The sequence below is a fragment of the Pinus tabuliformis genome, chromosome 6, assembly GCF_031772625.1.
Source record: "Pinus tabuliformis cultivar Carrire ecotype Pingquan chromosome 6, CPIR1, whole genome shotgun sequence".
NCBI classification, from domain to species: domain Eukaryota; kingdom Viridiplantae; phylum Streptophyta; class Pinopsida; order Pinales; family Pinaceae; genus Pinus; species Pinus tabuliformis.
The window spans coordinates 1,359,310,146-1,359,331,197 of record NC_142292.1 but is presented as its reverse complement, the minus strand read 5'-3'; the positions used below and the strand labels follow the sequence as shown (position 1 = coordinate 1,359,331,197).

Here is a 21,052-nt window from a genome sequence, read left to right as displayed (position 1 = left end):
GCAGTGGTGGGCTAGGTCAACATCTAGGAGAGAATAAGGGCACAAAGCTTGGTCATTATGCACTAAAGACTTGGTGGTAGAGACGCAACAATAAGAGAACACTTCAAGATAGTGTTTCAGTGAATTAAAGTCTTTAGATCAGCGCAAATACAAGGTGGAAAGAGAGGCTATTATAGCATCAAATCTTTTCTAGACCAACGTAGACTTCAGCCAAACCGTGTTTAGTATGCAGAGGAGGTCGCATTCAGGGTGTACAAAGTTGTACAAGTCCGTACAGTGCATAGATTGATTGGGCCGAGAGGCAATGAGAGGGTGTATCCATGTGCTGAGGAATTTGCAAAAACAAGGGAAGTCTTCCCTTCATTATAAATATTTTTGAACAATATTTTTGCTGAAACAACCTAATAGAAGCCACCAAGTTTGTAGGTTTTCCCTAGTTGGGGTTTCCTAGGTAAATTTTTTGTGTACGATTTTATGGTGTGTTTGTCTTCATTTGTTCCTTATTTTTGTTGCATGGTAGTTAGAAAACTCAGTATATTTGTGGGTTAGAGTAAAAGTTTTGTTTCAACTATTTGCTTAGTAAAATTCACATATTAGTTTGTTGAGTTTTAAGAAAACTAACAAGTCTTCTAGGTGTCTTCTTTCTTAACTTGTACCTGGTGGTATCTCGATTTGAGATACAACTTAGTGAAGTACTTGGCATGTTGCAGCTAATCTATTAATCCATCACTCTTGGTTAGAGGGTATTGATTCTTGAGGATGATCTTGTTCAAATCTCTATAGTTGATACACATTTTCCAATTCACATCCTTCTTCAATATTATGATGATAGGTGACCCACAAGGTGAAATGCCTCATCGGATTACTCCTAGCTCGAACAATTGTTGCAAATATTTCTTTGAATCCTCTACTTCTAGGTTCGATTGTCTATAAAACCCAATAATTGGCATTGGGGATTGAGGTAACAACCATATCTCCTGCTCCACCTCCTTCTTAGGTGTTAACCCTTTAGGCTTCTAAAAAACTTCTCTTTGTGCCTACAACAACTCCTCCAACTAACATTTCTTCTCTTAGTGCACCCCTTTAGAGATGCCTTTACTTTTATCAATTCATCACTTAGTTGATTCTCTCCTAAGAAAAGTAATACAAGCTTTCTACTAAAACTGATCAATTTCTCTGCAGTATAACTTCGAAGACATAAGAGTGAATCCACCCTAAAACTTCTAAAATAAACTCTAGAAACCAAAATTATCCAAACATTCATCGTGAACAACACCAAGAACATAGAAAGAAGAACCCTTAAGGTAAAGTAACACCATCAAATACTCTTTATGGAAGGTATCACTCCACAAGTCATTCTTGATACAAAACAATACTATTTAACACACATCCAATACAATGATGATCATGTGTATTTATACTTTCTCATGAGTATATGTAAGGGTCTCATGCCCACTACTATTTGCTATTACATTCTTTCCTTTTAATTACACAGTGAGCCTATTCCATTATTATGGCCACATTACATTCATTATCTCCTTGGGTACTTGCCTAGGTACCCCATATTATCTTGCCTAGGCACACTACATTCTTGGCTTGGTTATCACTTACTAGAGAGAACTTGGATGTACCTTTGTGTGCATTGATGATGAAAGACTTCCCATCCTTGTTCACACGATATAGGTTTTCTCTCCTCATGAAGATTTCATCCCTCATATATATGTAGGGGCTTCCAAACACTACACCACACACATCAAGTGGTACTACATCTACCTCCACTTCATCGATATAGTTTGCACTTATAGTAAGTTTGGTCTTGCACTATTTAGTGACCTTTACCTCTGCATCCTTAATTACCCATCCCAATGCATATGGTTTAGGATGATCATGAACTTCCAATCCAAGCTTGCTGACTAGATCTTTTGCTATGAGGTTGGCCTATGAACCTGAATTGAATAAAGTGTCCACCTTTGTCTCCTTGACCTAGATCTTAGTATGGAAGAGTTTAGTCATCTCCTTCTTTTCTAGTGATGAATGCTACTTGGGTTCACCTCATTCTACATTGCAGTGCTAATAAATCTTTTCATCTACATTTTAGTTGCTCTCTACCTAGTTTCCTCAATCCATGGCTAGCAAATTCTTCTTCTTGGTATCCTTTGTATGGTTCTTTGGATTCTATTCTAGATATATCTTCCAACACTTATCTTTGGTGTGACCACTGCTATTAAAATGGTTGTAGTGTTTGTTTGGATCCTTGCACTAATCCATAGTGGTTGTTGTCTTCATATCTTTTCCTTTGCACTTCTTTCCCTCCTTGGAAGCATATTGGTGGTATTTTTGTTTGGAACCAATTGGATATCCTTTTTTTCTTCCCATATTCTCCAGGTACTTTGCTTGCACATAAGCTTCATCAATAGTCCTAGGTTTAAACGACATCATTTGATTGCATAAATGACTATGTAGACCTCTCAAATACTTAAGGAGTATGCTTGGATTCATGGGAGATATATCGAACATAATTGCCATTTTTCTAAACTTGGTGGTGTACTCACTTGTCTTTGCTTGAAGTGATGCCACTATATCCACTATCCTCTACATACCCAATAAGTTAGAATTGGAACTTCATGAGGATTTTAAACACCTCCCACTTAAGCCTAAGTTTCTTTATATGGCTTTCCCCCTAGGTTAGGGCATGGCACTCTAATTTTAGTTGGGGAGATGAAATCTTTTGCTCTTCTCCTATGTTATGGACATTGGAAGAACTTCTTACTATTGCAACAATTAATTCAACTTCACAACATCAATCTCACCTTGCCAGGGTTTGATGTTCATTTTCACTTCCATTTTAAATAGAGATTATGAAGAAGTGATGACACTAGAACTTGGTTTCTCTTTCTATAGCTCTTTTTCAACTCCTTTTATGGGTTTTCATTATTTCCTAATTTCTTGTTTGGTCCAACTTCTTAGTTAGAGCCACCAAACTCCCCAAAAGGTACAAACTTGTTCTCTAGAGCCACCATGAGGAGGACCGTGTCGTGAGATATATCAACAACTTGTTCTTCCAAATTCAAAAATCTCTCCTTTGCCTCATCTTGAGGGTTTTTATGACTGGAATCATCTACCATGGCTAAGGTTCTAAGACTTTCTTCTTAAGCCAATTCCTAGATCTCGTAACTTCCTACAAAATGCCAAAGAAAACTACTTTCATATCAATATTATATGTAAACTACCATGGATATTCCATTGTAGTTTGTGACAACAAACCTTACAATATTCTAAAATGTTTTATTATGCAGTTTATTACCTTAGATTAATATTACTAGCATGATGCTCTATTTATGCAAAATGACTAAAACCGAAATGAAAGAAGCAAGCAATGAATGCAAATGAGCACAAGATGTGATCTGGTAAACCCAATATGGGATAAAATCTAGCTAAGAGGTGAGGCCTACGCTCTACTCCTTTTTTTGCAATTATGACATTCAAGTACAAAGAAAGGGACACTCTAGAATTTTCATGGAGACTGTGGCTTTAATGGATGCTACAAAGTCATCTATCCCTTTTGTTATGCTTTCAATATCCCACTCCTAGATGCTCCATTCAACTATGGAATAGTAACAATACCAAAAGAATGCAACCCCTTCTAGTATTTGACACAGCTTGATAGTACTAGACTCATCCATCATGGATAGAGTTCTAAGACTTCCTTCTTAATCCAATTCTCAGATCTTGCAACTTCCCACAAAACCCCAAAAAACTACTTTGATATTGATATGATTCGTATACTACCATGGATATTCCATTGGAATTGTGACAACAAACCTTAAGATGTTCTAAAATATTTTATTACGTAGTTTATTACCTTAGGTTTCAAATTAATATTACTAGCATAACACTCTAAATTATGGAAACAGCTAAAATTGAAATGAAAGAAACAAGAAAACAAACACACCATGAATCCAAATGAGCACAAGGCACGACCTAGTAAACCCAATATGGTGAAAAGGTGAGGTCTATGCTCTACTTTTTTTTTGAAATTATGGAATTCAGATACAAAGAAAGGGACACTCACTATGGAGTTGCCATGGACACTGTGGCTTGAATGGTTGTTATAGAGTCTTCTACCTCTTTTGTTATGCTTGAATATCCAACTCCTAGATGCTTTGTTCAACTATGAAACAATAACAATACCAAGAGAATGGAACCACTTCCAGTATTTGACATAACTTGATAGTCATCTACGGTTAGGGTTAGGGTTAGGTTTTTCCATGCCTTAACCCTCAATTAATGTTAGGGGTTTGGAAGTTTCATAATATTCTTGAAAGTACACATATAACTATCTCCACATGTTTGAGTAATGGGGGTTGACATGACATCCACTTGGTAACATGAAGGTCAATAGGATGGCTCAAATTCTGGGAGGCATAAATTTTGCATACAAACTCCAATTGAGGTGATTTTCCATTGTTGGAAGTATTTTTGTGTGTAGAACAACATTGATGGGGCGCAAGCTATGCTTGCAAATTATGACCTCAAAAAGTGCCATTTGATGCCTCAATTCAGCTCTAGAGGTTTACAAACCCCAAATCACCAAAGTGGGACTTGCCCCTAAAGTGGACCTTGTAAGCTAATTCCTCCAAAATTTCCACCCAAAAAGTACCAAGATAGATGAAAATTATATAATTATCTGTTTGGATTAGATATACAAGTTGAAGCACCTATACATAAGGTTTCCACCACCTAGACAAAAAATTGCCCAAAACCTAATATCTGAGGCATGGCTAGAATGAAAGGCCACTTTCCATAGTCAGAGGCTTTCTCAATGCTAGCTTGATGAAAAGGGCCTTCAACCCAAAGAATTTGGCCCACTCTATACCCTCCTAAACAACTACTATATTATCAAGGATATACTGACCTTGGATGAAACTAGTTTGCTCCAACTTGATGACTTATGGTAAGAGTTAGTGAAACCGCAAGGCCTTGGCCAAAATCTTGTAGGATACATTAAGGAGAGTAATAGGATTCCCACTAGTAATCAACTTTAGGTCACCCATTTTGGCTATGAACTTAATGAAGCCTTTGTTGATAAGAGACATGAGTCATTTATTCTAGATTGCCTCTTTGTATACCTTGAGTAGGCTGCAGCCAACACAATCCCATGTGGCTTTAAAAGACTCACATAGAAAATTGTGCATTCATGAAATTTATTATCAGCCATTGCCATTAGTAGTTTCAACTTTGGCAAAGTCAATTCCTAATTGTAAATTTGTGCTAGCCTAGGGGAAACTTTTCAAGGCACAAGGTCAACGCACATTTGCATGCCCACCCTCCATGCATCTTTCATGCCTTGAGATAGGAATAAAGTATGATAGTATTCAATTAATTCATCCTCAATGCCCTCTTAGTTGGTTACCTTTCTCGACTCTATCTTTAGGGCATCAATCTTCTTTGACACCTCTTTCATAGAAAGTGTTTTGAAAAACGCTTTCATGGGTTGATGTCTAGTTCTAAACTAGTGGAGTTGAAACTTGAAACCAAATTTGGATGCCATAGACCTATGGAATCTTGCCAACCTTTAATAAATGTCTTTATTTGGTAACTTGTGGTTGAAGAGATTTATCATACAGAGTAATGCTAAGAGCCCTTCTCAAATTTGTCCTTGGTTGCTTTATAGTGGACATTATGCACAATTGTTATTTGATGACTTAATAGATTCGGGTGCAGACATAAATGTTTTAAACAAAAAAGTGATCCTAGCCAAATACTGGACACCTGCATATAGGCAAGTCACTGGGGTAGGTACACATGATTTTCAATATGAAGTCTCCAGTGCAACTCTTTGTTTTTCAAGATATTGTATGAAAATGAAATTTACAGTCGGAATATTCCAATTGATTGTATTTTAGGAAATATTTGTCTTTTTGTTGTTGAACCACATGGATCGGCCAGATTACAAGATGGAAGAGTTGTTTATTTTATATCTGTCCTTGATAGCAAAGGTTTCTTACAATCCATCACATTGCCTTTTATTTCAACACCAAGAATATCCACCATGGTTCAGACTATGCAAGAAGTTAATTTGACAGAAAGAAATCTGGGAGAATTAAAAGACTTCAAGTCCTCTCTTATAATAAAAGAACAACTACAGTCCCCAAAGGTACAACAAAAAATCTCAGAGCTCAGAGAGAAATTAGAAAAGGATTGTTGTTCTGAAAACCCAAATGCTTTTTGAAAACACAGAGTTTCATTGCCATTCAAACAAGAATATGATGGAAAATCACGCAAGAGCCGAGCTATACCTATGAACGAGTACAGAACTCTGTGCCAAAAAGAAATCTCAAATCTCTTAAAAAGAGGATTGATCAGAGAATCTAGCAGTCCTTGGAGTTGTAGCAGGTGCTATAAAAATAAACACTCAAAACAGAGTAGAGGTGTTCCCAGATTAGTCATAAATTACAAACCTCTAAATTCTATACTAGCAGATGATACATATCCTATTCCCCACAAACGAAGCCTAATAAGCCGAATAGCAGGAGCTAAAGTTTTCTCCAAATTTGATATGCTTAGGTGTCAATCAATTGTTGTTATCATTAAAATGGACAACGCTCTACTATAGAGGGGCAACACTGCATCTGCAAGGTTATTTTAAAAATTTCTGAATCTAATAAACCAGAAATCCTACTGCAGTAAACTAATTACATTACCTACTTGTTTTCTTCATTTAACAATTTATTTTCGAAAAATATTTAGAAAAAATAAATGTAAATACATTGCAGCCCACACCACTATAAAGATCAAGAACTTAAAAATAAATGAGACATCATGCAAAGGACACACTTATTTTGGGCCAAACGTCACCGCAAAATCCCAATGCAAGAAAACTGGTGCAGCAGCTCAGAGGGTTTTCTTTTATTAAGCAAAAGTTCTGAATACAAATGTTGGTTGCCCTCTCGGCAAACCAGTGACATAGAAATACAATAGTGGAGAACTTGAGTGAGTTTTACCTCACTTTACCCAACAGAATCCGGTTGGCCCCTACACAACTTTGCTGCCCCTTCGCTGTAACTGTGTGGGCCTGCGTGGAGGTCTCTGAGGCTTTGTGTCAGCCATTCTACCCACTGCGTCATCTTTCCCTATTGTTCCGGCAACTCCCCAACTTTCTATGTGGAAGGCAGTTCTTCCTCCGCGCTGGCCCTCTTGGCTCTGCATCAAGGCTGCGTGGGCCCAAACTAGCCCAACGTCAGCTCTCCCGGCTACTACGCTGCCTCCACAAGTCTCTCTCCTCCTCTCTATCTGTATTCTCAAACTATCACTACCCCTCAGCTGCAAGATCTCCCCAATCGATTTCCCTCCTAAGAACTTCTCACCTCATAAAATCGATTTCCTCAATCTCTGTGCGTATTTTCCAACTGACCCCAAGCCTCCATTTATGCTTTTCCTGTTGAGAAATCAACAGTCGTGATCTAATCTCTAATCAATGGCTAAGATTTAATTAGACTTGATCCTCATCTCTTAGAAACTTCTCACCCATATTTACATTAATACCTATTAATATTTTAATTTTCCTATGTTTAGACTTAGGAACCCCATTAAAAATATTAATTATTTTAATAAAATACAATACGGGTGGAATTTCACCAAACGATTTCTGGGTCTTGGAGACCTCATGTGTACTAGCCCCTCCACAAGATTTTGGAGCTAGAGCACATTCGATGCTACCAAAAAATCAACACTCCCTCTTAGCGAGGAATGTGCTCTAATTATACTTTCCAACAGAAGTATCACACTGATCCACGACATTGGTCCTTTGTGTTGTTGATGCTCGGCCTGCTGCCCCTCGTCCACTGTACTGTTGCAACCTGTATTTCTACCCATGGCACTACCACTGTCACTTCTACATCTGTACTGTATCTCCCTCTCAATATGCTGCATTATGCTGCCCATGGCACTGCCACTGCTAACTGCTACACTACAACTTAGTTGTTGAGAAGTAAGCAATTGAAAAGTCACCCAAACGCTGACATGTTGGTCAGTCTGGATGCCCCGTGATGCTGAAGCTACCTTTTCGGCTAATCTATGCTGACCCTCTGATGTTACTGCACTACTGTTGTATCTGCTCTATGCCTCCTGCACTGCTGCAACACTCTACTGTGTTGCTTGAGACTTTGGCACTCTAGCTCTACCAATGTTGCTCCATCATCCTTCGCACCAACTGACTCCTGTCATTCTGCTACTGTCATTAAGGGCTCTCGTAGTTGTATGTGATCCAAGAGTTTGGGCACATCAAGGATCCTGCCCAGTGTAGTCCTCCCAACTACAGCTCAATATCACCCCACCTCTTCTCTAGAGGTGCATGAACATTCATGGCACAATCGTCATCATCGCTCTCTTTGTCAGCTTGCATTGGAGCAGCCTTTGAGTGATACTTCTCTTCCTTGCCCTTCTTCTGACGGCACTGAGTGGCGAAATGACCCAGTTCTCCACATCTGAAGCATCTGACTTTGGATATATCTTTCTTTTTTCTCTTCTACTACCCTTGTTGTCCCGCTGATGCGAGAGTTGCATCCTTCTCTTCCTCCTTCGCTCTGATTCCTTTGCCACTACTTCTCGCCATAGTCAACCGCTTGATCTCTTCCTATCAAAGAGCTGCCCACATCTCCTCCTAATTGTGGAGAGAAGCCCTGCCCAAGATGCTCTAGACAAAGGTTTCCCACTCTTTAGTGACTGTGTATGCAGTCTTGACAATGAATTCAGGATCTGGTGTAGACCCTATGGAAGTTAGTTGGTCTTGGATCCCTTGCAACTCGAGAAGGAAGGGATCGATTTCTTCTCCCTTTTGCATACTGTCTCAGTTGGCTCTCAAGCGACATCTTCCGTTGAATGGAAGTTCCCTCGTACAAATTGGTCAAGGCCTCCCACATTTCCCTTATTGTGTCCTTCTCAACAATATGTGGGATCACATGATCCTTGACCCCGTCTAAGATCATGCACTTCACTTTTGCCTGAGCCTCATACTTTTTGAGAGGATCAACATCAACTGAAACAACGATCGTCTTCAAGGCATAATCCTTGATGCGATTTTTGTCCAAAACTGCCAGGATCCTAGCCTTCCATATGACAAAGTTGGATGCTCCATCCAACCTGTCCTGATCCCTCAGTCCATTATCTGCCATCTCTGCTCAAATGAGTGTTAAGCAGGTTCTCTTCTCCCTCTTTTGTTGTTGCCCCAACAAAACTTGGATCTGGATTTCTTTGGCATTAGAAATCCTCTAAGGAACAAGCTCCCTCTGAAATTCGATTTCCTTCACGGAAATCCTTCTGCTAACAACTGTTGAACCAACCCTCTCTAATCTCTCTTTGTTGCTGCTCAGCACTGGATCTAGATTTCTTGGCAAGAAATCTTCTGAGGAACTGATTCCTTCTACTTTTCTTCAGCCCCACTAGGTATTGTTCTACAACCAACATAATCAACACCTCACCAGCAACTCTAGATGAAGTCTGCGCTACACCTCTAGCCCCGAAAATCAGAAAAATGAGACTCAATAGTCTCTGTGCTGGCCCAACAATCACTGTGTTTCCCTCTGCAGCTACAACGTCACACAAACAGGCTAACGCAGGCTCTGCATGAGCCTCCCTTGGTGACTGCGTCACCCCTCCTCTGCTCTCTCAGCCAGAAACTGCGTTGTTACTCGGGACAACTGCCTTCGCACACAGATTTTCTTATGTTCTTTTTTCGATGGCTTCAGTCCTCCTTGGTCTGTAATCGCTCTGACAACATGTGAAAAAAATTCTGAATCTAATAACCAGAAATCCTCCTGCAGTAAATTGATTTGCATTAGCTACTTGTTTTCTTCATTTAACAAGTTATTTTCAAAAAATATTCAGAAAATATAAATGTAAATACACTGCATCCTACACCACTATACAAATCAAGAACTAAAAAATAAATGAGACATCATGCAAAGGAAACATTTATTTTTGGACTAAATGTCCTCGGAAAAACCCAATGTGGGAAAACTAATGTAGAAGCTCTGAGGGTTTTCTATTATTAAGCAGAAGTTCTGAATACAAATGTTGGTTTCCCTCCTGGCAAACCAGTGATAGAGAAATACAATAGCGGAGAACCTAAGTGAGTTTTACCTCACTTTACCTGACAAAATCCAGTTGGCCCTGGCTACAACTTTGTTGCCCCTTCGCAGTAACTGTGTGGGCTTGTGTGGAGCTCTCTGAGGCTCTACGTCAGCTCTGTGTTAGCCCTTCTATCCACTGTGTTAGCTTTCCTGGCTGTTCCGACAGTTTCTGACAGCTGCTCGACTTTTTGCATGGAAGGTAGTTCTTCCTCTGCGCTGGCCCTCTTGGCTCTGTGTCAAGGCTGTGTGGGCCTAGACTAGCCCAACGTCAACTCTCCCGGTTACTGCGCAGCCTCCACAAGTCTCTCTTCGCTTCTCTGTCTGTATTCCCAAACTATCATTACCCCTTAGCTGCAAGATCTCGCCAATAGATTTCCCTCCTGAGAACTTCTCACCTTAGAAAATCAATTTCCTCATTCTCTCTGTGTGTATTCTCCAACTGACCCCAAGCCTCTATTTTTACTTTTCCTGTTGAGAAATAATGGTCGTGATCTAATCTCTAATCAATGGCTAAGATTAAATTAGACTTGATCCTTGTCTCTTAGAAGCTTCTCGCCCATATTTACATTAATACCCATTAATAATTTAATTTTCCTAAGTTTAGACTTAAGAACCCCATTAAAAATATTAATTATTTTAATAAAATACAATCTGGGTGGAATTTCACCAAAAGATTTACGGGTCTTGGAGATCTCATGTGTTCTAGTCCCTCCACAAAATTTTGGAGCTAGAGCACATCCAATGCTACCCAAAAGTCAACAAGCATCATGTGGAATGAAGGCATGGAATGAGTGCCTTCAAGGCCTCTGCTGATCTGTGAAGCACCACCTAGAAAAGCCATCTCAAACTGAAGAGAAAGTTACCATTCATTAGAGACAATGACCATAGATACATCATAGTCGACCATACTTAATTGTTAAGGGCATAATAAGACTTCAAGGAGGGATCACCTTCAAATATCTAGCTAGACCAAGTCCTATAAAAGTGTTCCCTACCTTGTTAGAGGTGGCCAGATGGTCAACCCTATTAGGTTTTTCCAGTGCCTAAGGGGAGGTGACATGTCCAAGGTCAACCATTCAATTCATACATGTTTGCAATAGTGGTGGCAACAGAGGGGAAATGCTTCATGGCTAGGCGTCATGGTCATGGGACTCGCTGATGGAGGTCCATCATCTTCAGTGTATAGATATATGGAGGGAGAAATCATGGAGGCATGAGTTACCCCTTTCCTTGGCCTGCGTTTTCCACTCCTCTGGTGTGCCTTTCAGTTATTTGTGATAATTCTTTGATAAGGAGCATAACTCAGGTGTCCAAGCTTGCTTTTAATGATGTAGCATTGATTTACCCCTTGATGATGAGTCTAATTCTTGCTCATTAGGGTTGGGACACGCAAGGGTTCCTTTATTATGTGATGGAGCATCTAGTGTCCAGGAACTGGGTGATGGCTAATGAGGGGGGTGGAGCTCATGCTAGGATTTTTCCCACACACTAATAAATGTTTCGGCCATCATTTGCATTTTAATTTTTCTTTTTCTTTTAATGAGGCCATCGTATGATTTTACCTTTCTTTTAGTTGCATCAACCTCTACAGCAATGTTTTCCGACCCAAACTCAAGGATGTATATATGAGGATGCCAAATCCCAATGAACCAATGATAGCCAACCTAAAGGATGGATGTGAAATCAAGGTAATGGTGAAGAGTGATAAGTATGGAATGGTCATGGACATGCTACTTCAATCCAAGTTTCCCAAGTAGTGCCCCTCTTATAACCCTAAGGCCTCGGAGGATGTCCAACTGGACTAGGGCCAAAGACTAATCCCCCTGGTAAGGTTAGAGAACAAGTTTACAGTCAATATTGGTCAATCATCCTAATCACCTCTTTATCCATGTTAGAATGCCCAAAAGTTAAAACAATAAGTAAAAGCACTTGATTTGCAAAATGGTTCAATTACATGCCGAGGGGAAACCCACCTTCCTTCAATAGGAATGTTGGATGGTGAGAGGCGTATGACTGGTGCAAATGGTGGAGGAATGGCTTATCATCATATACTGAGAAATGTATGGGGCTACTGGCTAGCTTGTTGTCCAAGATAGGACAAAAAAGATTTCCTATATGGTTTCCCAGTTTTGTTGGGTAACAAGGAGTGCCAAAGTATCTCTTGTACTAGCAAGAAGCATGGCTAAACTCTCTAAAATAGCACGTGAAGTAAAATACAGTGCAACCCAATAAGGTACAATAAGGTACAGGAGATAGTTCGAATTCAAGGACGTTGATGATGCCTGCAGCAAAGTATTGTACACTCAGCTGAAGGGGAAGGGCCAACAAAGAGCTCTAGAAATACATCTTAGAAAGAAAGCTTTGTCAAAACTCAGAATTAAAACAAGAAGGCAAATGAGTAAATCTTTTGCAGAAATAGAATGATTCTACCAAAATGATCCATTGCAATATTGAGAGGCACAGACACAAAGTGCTGGAAACTGCACCCTGTGTTTCAACCCCAAAATAGAAAACATCATTAGAAGAAAAAACATGACTTCAACTGTGGAGGGACATGAAATTGAATGCAATTCAGACCCAGATGATAGGCTGGCTTGGACCATAAAGCAGAACATAGCAATAGTGATGCAAAAAACAAGCTGGAGAAGAACCTAAAAAGCTCTTCCACATTAAATTCAAATCTAAAAGACAAAAATCAGTGCTTCGTTCGATTCAAGGAATCAAAAGAATTTAATCTTAGAAACTTGAGTTCAGAGGTTGGGATTGAAGACCTATAACCATCCAAAGCCTTATCCATTGGATTGGCTACATAAAGACACTAAATTGAAAACGTAGGATCAATTTGCCATGAATGAGAGCTACATGGATGAGGTGGATGTGACATTGTTCCATAAAAATGTCATGTTTTGGCGGCCGCTACTTGTAGGACAATGATGCCATTTTCCTCATAAGAGTTCATAAATATAGATTGGTCGAGAATTGAAGACCATTCTCATCAATGCCGGCAAGGGAAAGAAAAAGATCTCTCTTGTAACAACTGACCAAGTGAAGAGGTTGACTAATGTCGGTTGAAAGCTTGTGATGTTGGTGTTGAAACCCAAAGCTGATGGGATGGGTTTAGAAGCAAAGAATTTAGGTGCAAGTTGTACAAAGAGGCAGAGGAAGCAGTGGGACAATTTAATAAATCAGTTCAAGGAAATGCTCTAATATAGCCCAAAAGGTTACCTCCAAAATGTGGGGTGGGGCATGAGATTAAATGATTGTTAAATTCCCCATTGCCAAATATTGGTTTGTACATACTACATACAGCCCTTGTTGGAATTAGAGGAAGTCAAGAGACAAATCCAAGTATTACTTGATCAAGGAGCCAAGCCCAAGTGCTTCCCGATGTGGAGCACCAATTGTGTAGGTTCCCAAGAAAGATGGGACTTGGCGTAGCATTGACTATTGGGCACTTTACCATATAACAATCATGAATCATTATATACTATTGAGGATTGATGACCCAATGTTGCATGAAGCGGGGACGTTTTTTGGAAGCGGGTATGAAGCGGGGACGCAGAAGCGTCATTTTCCAAAAATCTAGGAAGCGAAGCGTCTGCTATATATATATATATATATTGCATTTATACTCAAAACAAACATCCCAAATACCAAATTAGTTGTAGAAGACATGAAAACATGCATATTTTTGCATAAATCAAGATAGATATAGCATCCATTGTACATTAATGATTAATTATTCAAGCATCAACCATTTAGATGCATCAACCATCTAGAATCTAGATTGTCTAGCCTTTGCCTCTACTTCGATTGTCTAGGGATATTAGTCAACATTGCCCAATTTTGATCAAACTACCTAATTCAAGACTTAAAATATGGTAGAAAAAGCTTAACATGCTTGATCGATGATTTTGACTTGATTGTAAGGTAATTTTTTGCTAAGGGCGTGACAAAGGAGTTCAAAAATTAACACCACCAACACTAGGGTACATATAGGGCTTGGTGTTCTTGATTAAATGCTAATCACATACCTTCATACTTGATATAATCTAATGAAATGCCACAATCCCATTGATCCTGAATTCTTGAAAACTGTTAATTCTACTGAATTTTGAAGAGGATATGAAATTCTATTTTCTCCATATGAAGTCCAATGAGGCTGGAACCACTCTCAAACATCTTGAGTCATTTCATGGTAATGTTAAAAATTTAAGTAAAAGGATGAAAATGAAAAATAAAGGAAAATGTCACTTTTACTTTAAGAATTTAACATTACCATGAGGGAGCATCTACTATATTTATATTTTTTTATATATATTTTGCACCTTCATTCCTCACCTTAACCCAAGGTGGACCCACGGGAATCGTACGGAACCATACGGGAAGCGTTCGCTTCGCCCTCCGAAGCGCCACACTTCGTACGCCTGAAGTGTCGTACGAAGCGCGCTTCAGAGCTTCGGAATCGCGCTTCGAAGCCATGCTTTGGAAAATTCCAGGAAGCGGCAAAATCAGGGGAAGCGCGCTTCCGGGGAAGCTTCCTAGACGCATCCGCACGTGACGCGCTTTGGGGCTTGGAACTGAGAGGGGGATGCTTCCTACAACATTATGATGACCTACTTGATCAGCCACAAAATGTAAAATATTTCACTAAACCGGATCTAGGTCTGAGTACCATCAAGTGTGGAAGAAAGAGGAAGATATATTGAAAGCCACATTTAAAACCAAGGCTGGTTCTACTCTTTGTACTCTGCAATGCTATGACAACGTTTATGAGACTCATGAATGAAATCATCCATCCATTTGTAGATTCTTTGCGATTGTATATTTCAAAGATATCCTTATTTTCAGCTAGACACGGGAAGAGCATACTCAGCACCTAAAGCTAGTATTTGAAATGCTACGAAACAGTGGTTGCTTCTAAACTCGAAGAAGTGTGAATTTTCTCAGCAGCGTTTGAGACTTGATCTTGCTAAGATCAACGCAAAACTAGAGTGGCCTAGACCCAATATGTCACATAGGTTCAAGGGCAAAAGATGTGGGGGTGGGTGGGTTCTTCTTCTCCCTAAAGGACAAATTGAGATGGAATGCCCATTGAGCCTAGGCACAGCCTCTAATAATCAGGCCAAAATGTATGCTCTCTTTCATGGCATTACCTTGGGACAATCCTTACTAATCAGATCTCTAATTATAATATGCGACTCTAACAACTCCATTCGTCATCTTGATTGGGAACCTTCCATTTGCACTCCAGTCTTCGTCAACTATATCTAAGAATGATGAGATCACTCACCTCAATCCTCATATCGAAGCTAAAAATGTCTTATGTCTTAAGAGGCCTGAACAAGGCAGTAGATAAGTTGGCAAATCAAGCTATAACACTACCTCCTGGAACTGTGAGGGTCCATGGATCCCTGCAGGAAACAATGTTACCGTAGACCATTGATGATGAATATAATAATAAAAAATAAAAATCTTATTACAACCCACCATGCATGCCAAGTAAATGGCATTCAAATGTTGAAGTGAGTGCATGTGAATGTGGTTAAGGTGAGCCGTTGAAGTCAGGGAGGGTACCGTGGTAGCCAAAGCAGCATCATGGGAATCAGAGGAGAGTGTAATTCAATCATTTGGAGGAAAGACATGGCTTTTCACTGGATTTGTTCCATGCAAGCAACGGGTGAAAGATAGGATCGGACTGCTCTTCAAGGCAGACCCTGCATGCAATTTGATTATTGGCAACCTTTCCTTAGACGAAGAATGGATCACAGATTGTAGGGTGGTATTTATTAATACTGGCATTCTTTTGATTCTCCAGTAAATTTAACAGTCGGTGATCTGCGCGCAGATCAAGAACAAGTGCAAGAGTGATATATGTCTTTGATTTTGGGGTTCTGCGAAGGATTTCACTTGTGGATAGGGACAATTGGGAAATTGACATCGGCAGGCAGAATAGAGTGCTCAACTTCCCAGTGAAAAAAAAGAGTGCTCAACTTCTGAAAAAAGGAGTGCTTGACTTCCCAGTGAACAATTATCAAACTCTGCATTTCACTGTGATGGAGGACAAAAGGGGAAAAAGGAGAGGAGCAGACAGAGATGAGAGGGATGTTGATGATGACGCTAGGATGGAAATCGCAGTGCTAGGCTGGAAAATGGATCACTTCTCGATTCAGGCGAAAACACTAACCAATATCCTCTCTCCACAATGTCAACAAATTTAGAATCTGAATTCAGACATGCAACGTCTCTAATATGAAGTGTAGTAGCTTCAGGCATTACAGCAGGGAGATGCCCAAGGAAGTGAGCACAAAAAATCTTATGCAAATTCAACCCAATCTGCCTCAGCTGGACTGCCTGATCTCAACCGAGTAGCAGCTACTAGAAACTTGATAATTTTAGATGATTAGGAGATATTTCTAGTCTAATTTTGATGTCAGCCAGATGTTATTGTATTCATGGCAGTTTCTATAGACTGTATCCATATGGCTTCTTTTGGAGTCTAGTAGTAGGATTGAGGTGCAGTCAAACTGGCTAAACTAGTACAGTTTTAAAACCTTCTACAATATTTTGTCTCAGGATACTGTGGATGTGTCTCTTCTCTGCTTTGGCACTTTTTTTGCTAATATAATCTATTCTGTTACTCTTAAGGAAAAAATAATGAAACAGAGGTTCAGAGTATTATTGGAGCTACTCAATATTTATGAAAAATTTATAGCATGCTTCTTCAAAAATGCTACACATCTTGTTTCTGTGATATCTGGCAATAAGCCTTTGTTACAGGGCAAGGAACAAGAAAATGCTTTTGAGGAGTTGAAGAGGAAAATTAGCAGAGTTCCAGTACTAGCATTTCCCAACATCCAATTATTTTTTCAAATCTAAACCGATGACTCAGGGTATGCCTTGGGGAGCAGTACTTATGCAAGGAGGAAGACTGGCATGCTAGCATTCTCAGTTATTTTCTGGGGTGCTACTGAACTATCTGACTTATGATGAGGTAGAAATGGAAGCACGTTGTTTCAAACTACAAAAAAATGGAACCACTACCTATTGGGAAAAGAGACAGTGAGCTATATGGATCATCAACAATGGCAGCACTTTCAAACTCAAAGCAAAATAAAGAAGTCTTGCTATTTCAAGAGGATGGGATTTCTGCAACAATTTGACTTTCTAATAAATACAAGAAGGGGATAACAAATAAAATTGCTAGCATGTTATCCAGACTCCAGAAGATTACAAAGAATTATATGTTAAGGATGCTGAACTCAAGGTAGTTTACCAAGAGTGTGAAAAGGGAGGGACAGAATGGACTGTTACATCAAATGGTAGATTGTGCATCCCACAAGGAGATACTAGAATTTGTCTGATATGTGAAGCCCACAACTTAAAGGTAGCTGGTCATTTTGGTTTAACCCAAACAGTCTCTAATTTGCAAGGGTATGTATGTCGTCCCAAATTGCAGAATGATATTGAAAAGTGCAACAGATTGTAAACTGTGTTGCGCCAGCAAACCAACTGTAAGCTAGGACTGTACATTCCCTTGCTAGTGCCTAGGCAGCCTTGGGAAAGTATGTCCATGGATTTCACAGGTGGTTTATTCAAAAATCATCAAGAACAAGAACATGATTATTCATTTTTGGTAGTGGAAAGATATAGCAAAATGTGTGTTTTAATCCCATGCAAGACTCTATCAGGTGAAGAAGTCATGCAAATTCTTTACTCATCTGTGTAGGTTTACTCTGGTTTATCAAAATCAATTGTGCCAGACAGAGATACTCAGTTTTTGAGTAATTTATGAACCACATGATGGGAATCAGATGGACACTAAGTTGCAGAGATCAATGGCCTTCAATTCACAAACCAATGGACAGATTGATGTGGTGAATAGGATTTTGGTGCATTTGTTGTGGGGAATCGGGATACAATCGAAAAACCTTAAGACATGGGATGGGAGTTTAGCATATATTCACCAGTGTGAATACTGGGCTGTGCATTTATCTACCAACATGTGACCCTTTGAGACATGTATGAGATATCTTCTACAGGTCCCATTTCATCTTCTACTTGAGCAGCGGCAAGCAATCAAGGATTTAGAAGAATCAGGGGTAGATAAGGAAACAAATTTGTTGAGAGAATTAGGTAGATCCATCCAAAGGTGCAGGAACAACTGGCCAAGGCTTAAAAGAAGTTTAAGGTCAGGAATGATCAGCATTGGACAAAGCATCAATTCAAAAGTTGGTGTGGCTGCACTTGAGCAAGTGATCTGACGGCAATGATGAGTCTCCATCCTTTATTCAACTACTGCACATTTTGTTAGTCAATATCTACGATGGTTCAGTGGCTTTGAGCTTGCTGAGATCTAACGAAGAAATTTCACCAAAATTTGTACAGGAAAGGAATTCAGAAGAAATGATCCCTTGAGGCCAGATATCCTATTTTATCTAGCTATTGATCTGGAAGGGTACACTTTTATTTATCAGTCTAATTGCTAAAGGGCTGCAAAGAGCACATGTAGGTCAAGTTCAAGCATAATCTCCTCAAAGTACATTAATGACCATTGAAAACAAGAAATGAATTCAACCTTAAGTATGGATTTATAACCGGAATTAATGCAAGCACCTTTTCCGTCTGTGGGAGCTTGGCAACGAAGTGCATAAGAGACTGATTATATTCCTCAAATGAGGTGATGGAATCAGCTGTAACAGGACTTGTACCAGCACTCATCAGATCGATTGCTGACACCTTGTGACCATCTTTCTCAAGAAGCTCCACAATCTTATACCAGCACCATGCTCCATGCTGTGCTCCATGAACCAACACAAAATGGATTCCTCTTGCTGCTACATTTTCACAATCCATGTTTATCTTTTCCTGCACTATGTTTTCAGAAGCCATGTCTTCCAATTTTATTAGCTAATCATCCACTTCACAAACTATCCTTAAAACTCTACTATATTATGGCTCCCGGTCGTCTTGCATGTAAATCATCTTGTCCCTTCCTTTTCTAAGCTTAATTCTTCTTCTTAGTCTGGAACAAGTCATGTCTCAAGTGTATTAAATTCCAGAAATTCTCAATCTGTTATGTTGGGGTATATACACCATGTAGTTAAGTGTATTTAGGACAGTGATCTTGTGCATATTTGACTTATTACTGCTTGGGACTTGGTAGGTGAATCGCCCAACTACCTGTCTACGCCCGGTTCCTCTCAGTGTACAAAGGAGAGTTCTCTTCTTTCTGTCCTTTCCTCTTTTTTTATGTTTGCTGTTCTGTTTTTCTCTTACGAAATTGAAGCTAACGCGTCATTCCCGCTAGTGCTCTAAAGCCGAATGCCGCTGTCACATATCCAAAGTATTATGCAAACAAAACAAAATTCTGAAACGATACTTGAAAGCTCAATGGGAACAACCTGTTAGCAGAGAACGTGGACCAGCTAGAACCTATTGCTAGGTACTTTTCCTGACCGTGAATTGACCTTGTGGAATGCTGGCAATCATAAAATTATTATAGTTTTATCGTGGAATGCTATCTCATGTGCAATCATAAAATCATTATAGTTTTGTCGTGGAATGCTACCAATCGTGAGACAGGGTAGATGGGTAGATAGGGTACTGGGAAGATTATTTTTAAATTTAATTAGTACTCATTTTTAAAGGTGTAAAGATACACAAAAGGACTAGAAGATTCAGGAAGATTATATTTAAAAGTTAAATCACTAAATTCAAAAACTTTTACTTTTAATAGAATAAATATTATACCAACATAAATCTATGTTAAGCACAAATCTAATATGAGACAAGAGGAATCAAATTTTTTCACTTGCAATTATCTTTTATGGTGTTTAAGTTGTATTTTTCACTGTTATAGAGTACATGAACATGGTTGATATTAAAATATTTTACATAACATGTGCACATTAAAATGGTTTTTTGGTCGTTAATATATTTTCAAATATACATCAATATTAATTCATATTAAAATATTTTATCCATCACCCTCACTGAATATTTTTATTATATGCAATATTAATTTCTTCTTTTAACATTTTTTTTACTTCTAATTACTTTACATGAAATTATATTATATCATATGGTTGTTGATATATTTTCAAGTATACATCAATATTAATTCATATTAAAATATTTTATGGATCACTCACATTGAATATTTTTATTACATGCAACATTAAAACATTTTTTTTAACATTTTTTTTTACTTCTAATTACTTTACAAGAAATTATACTATATCATATAGAAAACTAACTAAACATCCATAACATATTCATTTTTTTAGTGGACATTGCTTTTCTATTTAGAGAATAATTTATTTTTATTTTAAGAGGGACATGTGTAAACTCCACGTTGGGGACAAACATACTTGCACTTCACCCTCATATCGGGTTGTAGAATGAGCCTCTCAGCTCAATAAAGATTATTTGAAAAAAAAATGAGATATATAAAATGTATGACTACACGTACATTTGACGACGCAACTTGGTGTAGCATGTATTGCATTGAAATAAAGTGGATTCAATGAATGTCATATATCTTTCACAAATAATGCCAACCTTTTGTAAAGTGGAAACTAAAGAATTAACCAAGTGTCATAAATGTGCAGCGACAACAAATTTAGTCAGGATGATGGCTTTTGTTTTCACCTGTTATCACTCAGATTTTCCTAGAAGTTGTTGGGAAGAGGAAAGGGGTCCGACGTAACCACAAACCAACTTTTAAGTACATATTCTAGCCAATCTGTACTCAGAGAGGGCTCTCTCTTTATGATTTAGCTTAGTTTTTAAAAGATATTAGGCTAGTTGTGAAGTTTAGGGGTTTTGTTTGAGTTTGGGTGGTGAGATTCAATAGCAAAGGGGTAAGACTGAGTAGCTTAGTCCATTGGGCTGATGGAGTCAAAGAAAATGGCTTAACT

At 38.8% G+C, this 21,052-nt stretch overlaps 1 protein-coding gene across 2 annotated transcripts in view; it reads right to left on the bottom strand.

Annotated features, from left to right (window-relative positions):
• The window catches only part of LOC149263675 (methylesterase 17-like), a 134,033-nt gene extending 114,575 nt beyond the window's left edge, over positions 1–19,458 (bottom strand). The window contains exon 1 of one of the 2 annotated variants that reach the window (XM_089426590.1): positions 18,747–19,458. In XM_089426590.1, coding sequence (XP_089282716.1) covers positions 18,747–19,022 — 276 coding nt within the window. In that variant the 5' untranslated portion in view covers positions 19,023–19,458. The remainder of the gene's footprint in view (positions 1–18,746) is intronic. The other variant, XM_089426588.1, reaches the window with a different exon arrangement.
• Between the last annotated feature and the right edge of the window lie 1,594 nt (positions 19,459–21,052).